General features: G+C 37.9%; 1 protein-coding gene across 3 annotated transcripts in view; it reads left to right on the top strand.

The window, feature by feature from the left end:
• Positions 1–11,077, top strand: part of mybbp1a (MYB binding protein (P160) 1a) — a 57,080-nt gene extending 46,003 nt beyond the window's left edge. The window contains exons 23-27 of one of the 3 annotated variants that reach the window (XR_012405747.1): positions 1,348–1,416; positions 1,509–2,319; positions 2,868–4,794; positions 4,891–5,015; positions 10,493–11,077. Coding sequence is in view for 1 of the 3 variants with exons in the window: in NM_001002042.2 (NP_001002042.2) it covers positions 1,348–1,416; positions 1,509–1,622; positions 4,696–4,794; positions 4,891–5,015; positions 10,493–10,829 (744 nt within the window). In the remaining 2 variants the exon portion in view is untranslated. 3 annotated transcript variants of the gene reach the window in all.
• The last annotated feature ends 1,142 nt before the right edge of the window (positions 11,078–12,219 follow it).

The raw sequence follows: 12,219 nt of genomic DNA, 5'->3' as shown, positions 1-12,219 counted from the left end.
CGGCCTGGAGCTGGCGCGATTGAATATATAAAACCCTCATATTTGTTAACGTTATTACATCCATTTGTGTTGATATGACAGCAAACGCATGCTGAGAAGTTCGGGGGGCGTAGTTGATTTTACATAAAGCTTTTGGTTGGACGCTCGACTCTGCTCATTTTCGCGGCTCCTCCTCTGGCTCCATCAGACAATCCTTCTGCGCATGTCTGGCTCCAATTTCAGCAGTCTTTTGCGACAGTTTGTGCCCGTCAAGCAGGCGTTTTGCCCTCAAGGCGTTCAATGGGAAAAAGGGCTGTCACGTCGTCCATATTTTTTACAGTCATTGGTCCTAATGCCACAATATAGTGAAAGGGACTCTATACTGCTCAGTGAGCGCTGTCTTTTGGATGAGACGTTAAACCGAGGTCCTGACTCTCTGTGGTCATGAGAAATCCCAGGATGTCCTTCGTAAAACAGTAGGGGTTTAACCCCTTTTGCCTGCTGGTCTCTGGATGTCATGGCCTCCTAACCCTCCCCATATCATAATTGGCTTCATCACTCTGTCTCCTCTCCACCAATAAGCTGGTGTGTGGTGTACAGTCTGGCGCTATATAAATGTAAGGAATTATTATTATTATTATTACTACATAAAATAATGCATCTTTGAATGAAGTTTCCACTTTCTCCATTTATATAATTTTTTAATATCTAATTAAAAAAAATCATTTAAAGAGTTCTGACTCTCTGCTTGATGATGAAAAATAAATAACAAATATAATTATCCGTATAAAATAACTGCAATACAAAACAATATTATTAAAAATAACAATGATACAAACATAATGTTGTCAATAATGTTATCAAATATTACACTAGGATAATTGCTTTCATAATTGTAAAAACATATTTAATATGTATTATTAGTTTTTTAGCTTGTTTAATACAAATAAATTTTCAATTTTATTCAAATAAAACTTTTGCCTTTTTAAAAACTAGTTTAATCTCAACAAGAAGAATAAAATAATGAATCTTGTTTCCACTTCCTACATTTTTTAATGTAAGAGATTTAATTGTGAAAGTAGATTTAAGGGCTCTGATTTTGCTCTGCTTGACGAATAATTTAAAAAGAATATAATTATCAAAAAAAAAACACAATATAAAACAATATTATTAATAATAACAATGATACAAACTTAGTATTGTCAACAATATTATCAGATATTAAACTTTGACAATTAGTATCTGAATGTGCAGTTGTACAACATATTAAATATGTATTATCATTAATAATTTTTATTCTTGTATTATTATTATTATTATTAATTTGTTTTTACAAACATAGTCTCTTGATTTGTGTTGTGTTTGCAGGTGTTGTGTGTGAATCTGATGGACACGGCGTTGGAGAACATTACAGCTGGACTGAGGGACCATCAGCAGGTGCATAAAGATTATTGACATGTGGATTGAGTTACTTGAATTGTGATTTTACTGTCTTGTGTGTTAAACACATTTTTGTGTGGCTGTTTCAGGGTCAGGCATGTTTCATTATGCTCAAAGCTTTGCAATGTAAACATGTGAAGAACCTGATGACTGATGAACAGACCACTGAGCTGTATAAGAAGGTTGTGGATCAGCTCACTAAGGTAGACTCCACTGAGCTCTTTATAAATTCTTATGAGTTGTAAGTGTATGTCATGACACCAAATACATCAGGTCTTTAGTTCCAGTAAATTCATTTTTAAAGTTGGGGAGTTTTTTTATTTGCTGGAAGCATTTATGGGATTAATTATCTTTAAAACTAATATTATGAAATACAATCTTCGTGGCTGTTTTTGTTGCCTGTGCCTTTAAATGTAAATGAGTTGTTTCTCCCCACCCACCATTCCCATATGTCAGATGCTAATTAGGGCTGTGCAATTAATCGAAAATCCGATTTCGATTTCGATTATGGTTTCTAACGATTATGAAAAACCATTCATCGAGATAAACGATTATTGCATCTTATACCAAAAGCGCGAAAGACCGCGTGCTTGTGTGTGTGTCAGCATTCGGTCTCATTCGCACACTGAGACGAGCAGAGGAGTGCAGACATCTAAAGTAATCTTAACGTGAGCGCTTTAATGGTCAAATATGTGTCAAAACGCGGAGATTTGTGATTATTTATATTAACCCTCATTTGCGTAATAAACAAACGAGTTGAGAATCAAAAGACACACGAAAGAGAAACCATTAAAGTGACAGTGCGAAATGCTGCCGCCTGTTTTATCATTAATCAAACGACGAGAACATCCCTTACTGCTCCTGACTGAAGGATTTTTGTAGCTAAAGTGTTTTTCTTAAGTCTGATTTATACTTCTGCGTCAAGTGACCGGCGTAACCCACGGCGCAGGCAACGCGTGTGGCTGTGCATTTATACTTCTGCGCGCTGTCTCTGTCGGTCTGCATTAACACTTCCGAAACGCTAGTGGGCAGTGAGGTGTAAATGTTCCTCTGTGTTGAGTTTCTTCTCTGCTTTTTTGCTTTTCCTGAACACTTCCGGGATGTACAAGTGGCTCAAACTCGCTCATTTTGAGGCAGGAACCGGCAGACGTGCAACAACTTTAACTATGAGGTAAACACAAAACAAAACTTTACATCCGGAGCTCCTTCACGGGACTCCACACTTGTAAACAATCGCTCGCGCCATTCGCGCGGCTCTCGGTCCCGCCCAGACTCGTCAGCGCTACCAAGCCGACCAATCACAGAGCTTACGCTACGCGTCGTTGCGACGTGTAGTTACATTTTTTGAGAGGTGCACGTCAGTGACGGCGACGGCCACGGCGAAGGGCTATGCGTCAGCGCCGTAGCATACGCCGGTGTTTGACGCAGAAGTATAAATCAGCCTTTAGGGTGAACAGGCTTAAATCACAGTTTGGTTATATTTTTAGTCTATTGTATTTATTTCTCTTTCCTTTGCAGGGTGGAAGATAACTGTATATTTATACAGTTAAGGTCAGAATTATTAGCCCTCCTGAATATTAGCAACCCTTTTCCTCCAATTTCTGTTTAATGGAAAGAAGTTTTTTTTTTTTTACGTATTTCTGAACATAATAGTTTTGATATATCCTGTCTAATTACTGATTTCTTTCATCTTTGCTATGATGACAGTACATAACATTTTACTAGATGTTTTTCAAAATACAAGCATTCAGATTAAAGTGCAATTCAAAGGCTTAATTAGAGTAATTAGAAAAGTCATTGTATAACAGTAGTTTCTTCTGTAGACAATCAAAAAATATATTGCTTAAGGGGGCTAATAATATTGAAATAAATTTTCAAAATAATTAAACCTGATATTTTTCTAGCTAAAATAAAACAAATAAGACTTTCTCCAGAAGAAAAAAATATTAGAGGAAATACTGTTAAAATTCCTTGCTCTGTTTAACATAATTTGGGAAATAGTTATTTAAAAAGACAAAATTCTCAGGAGCGCTAATAATTTTGACTTCAACTGATAATCGTTTTGAATAATCAGGATTACAATTATGACCAAAATAATCGTGATTACGATTTTTTCTAAAATCGAGCAGCCCTAATGCTAATGTAGCAGAAATCCAGTTCAGACTCGAAATATCAAGTGAGGTTATTTAATGTATTTGTTGTGGAGTTTATTCAAGCCTTTCTGCAATGATGAGTCCACACAAATGACGTTAAAATGTTCGCAGTGCACACACACCTGTTAAAAACGTTTTTTGCATGTCTACTTGCGGCATGTGTTAAAGAATACAAGTCAATATACACTGCTGTATGGATATCCATTATGCTACTGTACACTACCTGACAAAAGTCTTGTCGTCGATCCCAGTTGTCGACCCTAAGAGCAACAAATAATAACTTGACTTCTAATTGAAATCATCACAAATGGTGCAGAAGACTTATTAGAACCTGCATAAACCCTCCAGTTTGGTGAAGGAAAAATCATTGTTTTGGGGTTACATTCAGTATGGGGGCGTGCGAGAGATCTGTAGAGTGGATGATCAACATCAACAGCCTGAGGTTTCAAGACATTTGTGCTGCCCATTACATTACAAACCACAGGAGAGGGCAAATTCTTCAGCAGGATAGCGCTCCTGCTCATACTTCAGCCTCCACATCAAAGCTCCTGAAAGCAAAGAAGGTCAAGGTGCTCCAGGATTGGCCAGCCCAGTCACCTGACATGAACACTGTTGAGCATGTCTGGGGTAAGATGGAGGAGGAAGCACTGAAGATGAATCCAAAGAGTTTTGATGAGATCTGGAAGTCCTGCAAACACTTTCTTTGGCATTCCAGATGACTTTATTAATAAGTGATTCGAGTCATTGCAGAGATGTATGGATGCAGTCCTCCAAGCTCATGATGGAGTCAGACACAATATTCAACTTGATATTCTATACTATACATTTATTTCTGTTAAATGACAAGACTTTTGTCAAGGCAAAGTCAGACATTACTGTCCTAATTAAATAATTAAAAATCAAGGCATGGTCATATTTTATTCTGGTAAAATAAGCGTATTGTATTGGTGCCCTTTAAAATATGATCACATTTAGTACAAGCACTTGTTCTTTTATGTTAAATATGCTGAATAACTATGGAACATTATTTCACTCAAATTTAGAATTTCATTTTCACAAACATTTTGTAAAGAAATAAAGTTTGCAAAAAAAACATCTCTAATAAACGTTCACTATTTCGCAGAGTTTGGAGAATGTGCAGTGTAAGAACAAAACAGCTCATGATAAAGTGGTCAAGGCGCTGGAGCTCTGTCAGCACGTCGTCAAAATTGTTCTTAATCAGGTAAGGAATCGCTAACCAAACCTTTGTACTTGTTCATATGTAAATTACACTTCCTTTTTTTTTAAACTTTGTTATTGTGCGTGTTATTTTGAGCAGAAGATGCGAGTTAACCTGGAGCTCCTGCAGGATGTTCTCGCATCCATGAACGCAGAAGGATGCCTGGAAAAAACAGGAAAGCTGGAGGACACGTACTGGAGTGTCATGAGATTGTTTGACGTTATGTAAGTCATAAATATTTCTTTTGATTCTAATTTTGAGATATACAGTGCTCGGCATAATTGACTGCACCACATTTTGAACATGAGTATTTGTATTCATTTCTCTGAGAATATAGGCAGTGTATTTAGGTGCATTTAAACAAAACAGATGTATTAAAACAGATATATTTAATAAAATAATTGTTTAGTTACCAAACATATTTAGAAATTGAAAGATAATATGATTTAATTCAAGCAAAACATAGCAAAAACAAATTACAAACTACAAACTTTCCACTAAATTTTCCCATTTTTTTTTCTTCTTGATTTTTCCTCTATTGTAATTTTTAATTTAATATTTTTATATAAAATGTAAATTTGGCTGTACTAGTTTTTAAACCGTGATCTTGTCAAAAAGGTATTTTGTTAGATGAGCTCCAGATTTGGCTTCAGTACTGACTAAACTAATGTATATGCACAAATATAATATTGTAGAGCTTCCTATTGAGAATATGAATTTAAAAGAGAGATTTGTGAGGGGGCTGTATGGACAATGGCTGACTGTTTCAGCCCTTAAACCTTCAGGCTTGTTTTAACAACACAAAATGGAAATAAAAGTATATAAGCCGAACATATGAAAAAGTCTTTGCAAATATTTTTGAGCAGATTTACAAGTTGGTTAATCCCCAGGTGAATCCTACTTCAGCACATGTTGGTGTCTGCAAGATTTATGAAAACTTTGGCGGCTGTGACTGTGATCAAAACGGTCTGGAACTGTCTGTGCATTAAAAGATTAAGTTCTGTTTTCTTAAAAGAGGAGGAGCTACTATGTCCAGCCCTCTACATGTTTAGTTGAAACAATGCCCATCTCAAAGCACTTCACGTGACCTTTAAGCTCTGAATTGATTAGGGGTGCTTTCACACCTGCCTTATTTAATTCGGTTGAATCCCACTAGAGTTTGTTTTTCCTCTTGGTGCGGTTCGTTTGGGAAGGTGTAAACATAGCAATCGTACTCGAGTCCACACCAAAAACGGACCAAAAAAGCATACCGAGACCTGCTTGAAGAGGTGGTCTTGGTATACTTTCAAACGAACCCTGGAGTGGTGAGAATATGATCCGAACTAAAACAGACCAGTACTGCGCCTTTTGGACTAATCCAGCTGCCATAAGCCGATGCATTGTGCATTATGGGATATGGAGGAAAAATATTTGTTGACAGCGCTTTACCGACAGAGAAAGAGAGGGGAAAACATTCCCTGATGGATCGTTGGTAATATTTCCGCAAGATGACCATGTCGCAGTTTAGCTAAATTAGTTCATGCCGCCTCCTAAAGTGACGAGCGATGCATTAAAACATTGTTGTCCAGCTGGGGCCGCGCTTCATTCTCAAAATGTATAGTTTGTCTAAAGCAGAGATGCAATCAGTCAGCGCAGTCGTCCCTCCAAGGTAAAAAGTGACATTTTTGTGTCTGCCAGTTTGTTTCCTTCAGGAGTTCATTGGCATTTTCCCGCACGTGAATTCTGACCAATCAATAAGCAGTTTAGGAAATATGTTCAACAACATCTGGCCAATGAGAGATGTGGATTTTGTCAGATGTCTGCATTTTGGTTCTTTTCAACTGGTTCGGACCAAAGCCAGCAGTGTGGTGTGAAAACGACCCAAAGACGGCAGAAAATCAACAATGTATCATTTATTGGCCTTGGTCCGGACCAAATGAAGCAAACTACAGATGTGAAAGCACCCTAAAACCATCATATCAATGCTCTCACAAAATGGCTCTAACATTAAGTGCATATTCTGAGGAAATTACAGTGTTTTTTCTGACATTAGATGCATTTAGATCTATTGTAGGAGACTCCAACACACTTTTAAAGGGCCATGAACCCCCCTCTCCACTCCCCCCATCACAGCAGTTTGAAAAAAGGCAGGAAAGTGGGTGTGTCAAGCTCTGTTTAGGTTGGAGAGTCGAGGAGGGGAAGACATGTCACAGGAATTAGCATTTAGAAAGGCAAGTAAGATACATTAGGAGGGTTAGGCAAAAAAATACCCTCTAACCTTGCTCTTGATTAAAGCAAAGTGAGACGGGGAGAAAAACAGCCCAATCTAGCACAAGAAAGCACACGGACAAGACACAACATTGACAAATGGGATGGGAACAGGGGATATGGATGTAGTTCGATGAGGGCTGGCAGCTGCCTGGTCCTGCAGCCATGGAGGCACTGGTCGCAGACCGCGTACTCCCTCCAGTGGGTGAATGCACACAAAGGTGTTTGGATGAGGGGATCGGTGGTGATTGTTTATCTGTGGTTGCGTGCGTAAGCCTGTTGAGTCGAACAGGTGTCCTTGATGGGGAGCAGGAATTTCAGAGCGTCTCTGTATCTTGCTATGAGTTATTTTTATTTATTATTTACTCTCTTATTTATTTACTTTCGCTTATTACAATTTTTTGCCAAATTATAAATTTGTGGACGATAACTGCAGTTTGGCACTTCACTTTCATTTAGGAGCATTTGCTGGATGCCTCCCATGACAAACCAGATATTGGATGCAAGGAACTGCTGGACGAGTGTAGATTTAACGGAATGTTTGATAATGCACAGCGAATGGGAGGAAAAAAAAACTCTGCGTTTTTCTGTAACTTGCTTTAAGATGCACTCGGGTCAGTAGCGTCAGAAAGCCGTGTGTGTATAGACTATCCTGTCACAATGCTGCAAAAATCCTCCACAATGGTAATAGTTTGATTACAGTGTTTACATGTCGTATATTCACGACTTAAATTGAAAGGGGATAGAGCCTTTGCAGTCGCTGCTCCTCGTTTGTGGAACCAGCTGCCACCGGATATTACAAGTGCTTCTTTTCTCTCTATTTTTAAGTCTAGACTCAAGACACATTTTTATTCTGTTGCGTTCCACGCCATTTAATCTTTATAGTGGTTGTTGCTGTAATACTTTTATTCCTATTATTACTTGTATTGTTATTTTTTACTCTTTTAGAGTGTGTGCTATGGTTTTGTTCAGCACTTTGGTCAGTGCCAAACTGAAGTAAATGTGCTTTTTAAATAAACTTTACTTACTACTTACTTACTTACATGTTTACACTCGGAGAGCAGCATTTACAGCAGATCTTTCAGTCCATAATAATGCAGTAATATTAACGTACTTTAAACGTTAGTAACTTTGAAATCGTTTGACTATGGTCTGTCTTTAAACACTGAAATAGTACTGCTGACAATACAAACTAACTTTGCCATCTGAATGAACAAACAAAGGGCACTGATCGCTTACTTAGGCCCCGTTTACACTAGTGCGTCCACACTCGCGTTTTACCCAGCTTTTCTGAACTGCTCTCCGTCCACACCAAAACGCTGAAAACGCACATCACGTGACCACACACACACTCTCGGGCAAGCGCTGCAGCTCATATACCCAGATGAGAGCTCTGCTAGTCGGACTTCTCATCAAGCATCTCCCGCTGGATCTAATCTCACTATATTTAATAAACGTGATATTTCATTTATCTTGTTGTCTTTATCTAACGACATATTCCCTGACTTTGGTCATTGGAATCTATTACTTGTTCTCAGGTAACGTGTTTTGGCTAAGCGCAAAGATAAGTTAATGATTAATGTAAGCACGTACATTCTGTATATTGACTGATCGCTTGCCTTTATTTCCTATAATGTATAAACTTATTGTATGTTATACTTTTATAATGGCCATTATCGATTATTAAAACTGATACTCAGCAAAAGAGAGGCTGTGTTTCGTATTTTCACTGAAATTGAAAGGAGGCAGTTGTTATCGGCTCCGTTTTGTTATAAATATCCATACAGTGAAGATGACGCTCATATATGCAGCACGACGCCTCAACATGTCTGCTGTCTAAGTTGCTAATATTAAAATGAAAATGGGCAGTTCCTTAAATCATGTTTACATTTTATTGTTGAGAAAGTGAAACAACGAAGCCAGGGTGATGTGAATGAGGTTATAAAGTACACTGTTCCCTTTAAAGATTTACCCGTGTCCTCGGTATAGTCTGCTTTTCCATATCAAACTGAGAAGAAGAGACTGCAGCCTTGATCAAACTTGCGAAGTCTGAACTTACACGGAGATAATGTGTTAGGCTACTTAATATTCAGGAAAAGCCCCAATCAGTGAGGCGAACGTCTGCAGCCCCGCCTCCGTTTTCAGATGTCTCCGTTTTCCATCATCCCCACTGAGACAGAGCAGCAGCGTTTCAGAATGAAAACGGCCTCTCCAGCGTTTTCGAAACGCTCTGTTTTCGGCGCTCGAGAACTCCGGCGTAGTGTGGACGGTTGGCGTAACCGTAGCAAAACTTATGCGTTTTCAAACTAAAACGCATTAGTGTAAACGGGGCCTAAATCTGTAGAGACAGGACAATCAACACCAACTGTAGCAGCGTCTTTTTTTAAAAGAAGACAAACGGCAAATCTGGGTTTCACCATTTCCAGATGCGGAAAGCTCTCGGGTAAAATTGTTCCTTACAAATGTATTTTGCCGTGTGTCGCGTGTACTGTAGTCCACACTTGAGTCCAGCTGCGCTCTCATAGCAGGGAATGAAAGCAAAACCTTTGTTGCAGCACATTAATAAACACAACACTAATGACCCATGTCTCCAAACTATTTTCTTCTTCCACTTGTTTTGGCAACACAACGTGGCGTCTCTCTGCCGTCTGAACACTGTAACAGGTACAAACAGTCTTCGAAGCCATTGTGCATATTAATGAAGTTGCAACTCAGACACAATAGAGCGCGCGGATTGGTTTGAAATTAATGCTGCACACTCAAACGCGTCACGTTGTACTCACCGGTACAGGCGTCCAGTCTACATGCTGGAATTCACACGAGGATATAATCGCCGTGACGCAGCTTCAAAAATTTGTTTCGAACCGGAAGAACATATTTGCTCAAAATAACACAAAAACAACCAATTTTCCCTTTTTAATGAGATATATAATAATAATATTAATAATAATTTTTATTTATATAGCGCCTTTCCAGAGCTCAAGGACACTTTACAAGGAATGCAACAAAAAGATAAACAAACATACATGAAGTCAAATATAACAAACTGGAATTACACAAACAAGACCTAAGAGACATATGAGCAGAGTAGTGGTGGATCAGATAAAGTAGTCAGTTTGGCAGATCAGAAGCGAAGCATTCAGAAAATAAGTGAGTCTTAAGTAAGGATCTGAATTCAGAGATATTATTAGCAGAGCGGAGTGAGAGAGGTAGAGAGTTCCAGAGGTTGGATGCAAAAACACTAAATGATCTGCCCCCCATTGAAGATATGTGTCCTGATAGAGTTTTTAGCAGCGTGGGACACATATACGACTGTCAACAGCTCAAAACATGTGTTTTGGTGTTTCGTGACTCTTTAAAACCTCATATGACCTGCTTTTTGTGATAATTGTTAAATTGTTTTACTTTAAGTTGTTTAAGGTTGATTTTATAATGCTATATCTGTTTTATTCAGAAAACCAAAGATGGAAAAGGTGAAGAAGGTCCCAGAGGCAGAGCAAACCGAAGAGACTACGAAAAAGAAAAAGGGTTTCCTTCCTGAGACCAAGAAACGCAAGAACCGCAAGAAGCCCACCATACTGGAGGGCAAAGAGACGGAAACACCTGTGGAAAAAACACCTGAAGGAGCATCAGGAGAGGGAAAGAAGAAGAAGAACAAGAAGAAAAACAAGAAAAGAAAACAGCAAGCAGGAGAAGAAACACAAGATCAGCCCACACCTAAGAAAGCCAAAATGCAGCAGCAGCAAAAACAAAAGAAGAAAAAGAAGAAGAAAGGAGCTGATGGGGAATAGTTGGACAATATTAAATGATAACTGTATGTTCAGCGCAAGACTGATTACAGAAGTGACTCTGTAGATGGTTCCTGTTCGTTTCTCTGAACAACTGCTGTTCGTAAATGTGTTCAGAGAGATCTGTGAAGAGAAGAAGCTCAGTTTGTTGTTGCAGCATATTTGTATTATTGACCTATTTGTGATTTAATTGCCTGAGGCATATTTTGTAAAAGCAAGAGGTGAAATACTAAAAGGCGTTTTATTCTTAATGTGTTTGTGTTTTTAATGATGTGTGAAGCGATTGATAATGACTAAATGGGTTTTAGTCTAATTACACCTAACAGTGATATAAAATCTTTATTAGCCCCTTTAAACTGAAGGCTAAATTTTTTTCAATTGTCCCCAGAACAAACCATCATTATACAATAACTTGCCTAATTACCCTAACCTGCCTAGTTTACCTAATTAACCTAGTTAAGCCTTTAAATGTCACTTTAAGCTGTATAGAAGTGTCTTGAAAAATATCTAGTCAAATATTATTTACTGTCATCATGGAAAAGATCAAATAAATCAGTTGTTAGAGATGAGTTACTAAAACTATTATGTTTAGAAATGTGTTGAAAAAAATTCTTTACGTTAAACAGAAATTGGCGAGAAAATAAACAGGGGGGTTAATAATTCTGACTTCAGCTGTGTGTGCGCGTGCGTGCGTGTGTGCGTGTGCGTGCGTGCGTGTGTGTGTTTTGTAAGCAGCAGCGTACACTGCTTTTGTTTTAAGTATTCTTTGGACAGATTATTAACAGGCCTAACGTTAACCGTGTGCACGTAATCATTCTTTCATTCTTACTCAACGGTATGTTTTTTCACCTGCTTTCTTTCTTTTTGCCTACAGTTATTTTTATTTTTGTTAATATGGTTTAATTATCTTCTTTTTTTTTACAATAACGATGCTTTAATATGGATTAACTCCCCATTTTTTTGTGTAGTTAACTGGTGATCTGGCACCTTTAGCCAGGACAGATTGCGGTGCACATTTTAGATACATGACAGTAGTTCTTTTTTTAATGTAATGTTTTGTTGAATTAAAAAGAGCATGCATGCAGTTATATTTGGCTTGTTTTGACACATTGTTTAAAATTTGTGGCTCAGAAATAATTGTTTTTATTTTTGGTGTGGTCAGAGATAAATTTGGTAAATCCTTCATTTTGAGCCCTAAAAAGTCATGTAAAATAAAAACTAATCGCAATGCGAGACATTTGCTCATGCACATTGAGCGAGCTCATACACAACACACACGAAAAGTGAAATAAATGAGAAGGCATGTAGACGAAACCCAAATCTAAATCAAGTGATTTTAGCATGGCAAAGTCAAATTTTTGCATATAAAATATATTTTCCCAACAACAAAAGA

The sequence above is a fragment of the Danio rerio genome, chromosome 5, assembly GCF_049306965.1.
Source record: "Danio rerio strain Tuebingen ecotype United States chromosome 5, GRCz12tu, whole genome shotgun sequence".
Lineage (NCBI taxonomy): Eukaryota > Metazoa > Chordata > Actinopteri > Cypriniformes > Danionidae > Danio > Danio rerio.
Note: the sequence above shows the minus strand (reverse complement) of the source record. Positions and strands in the feature narration are given on the sequence as shown.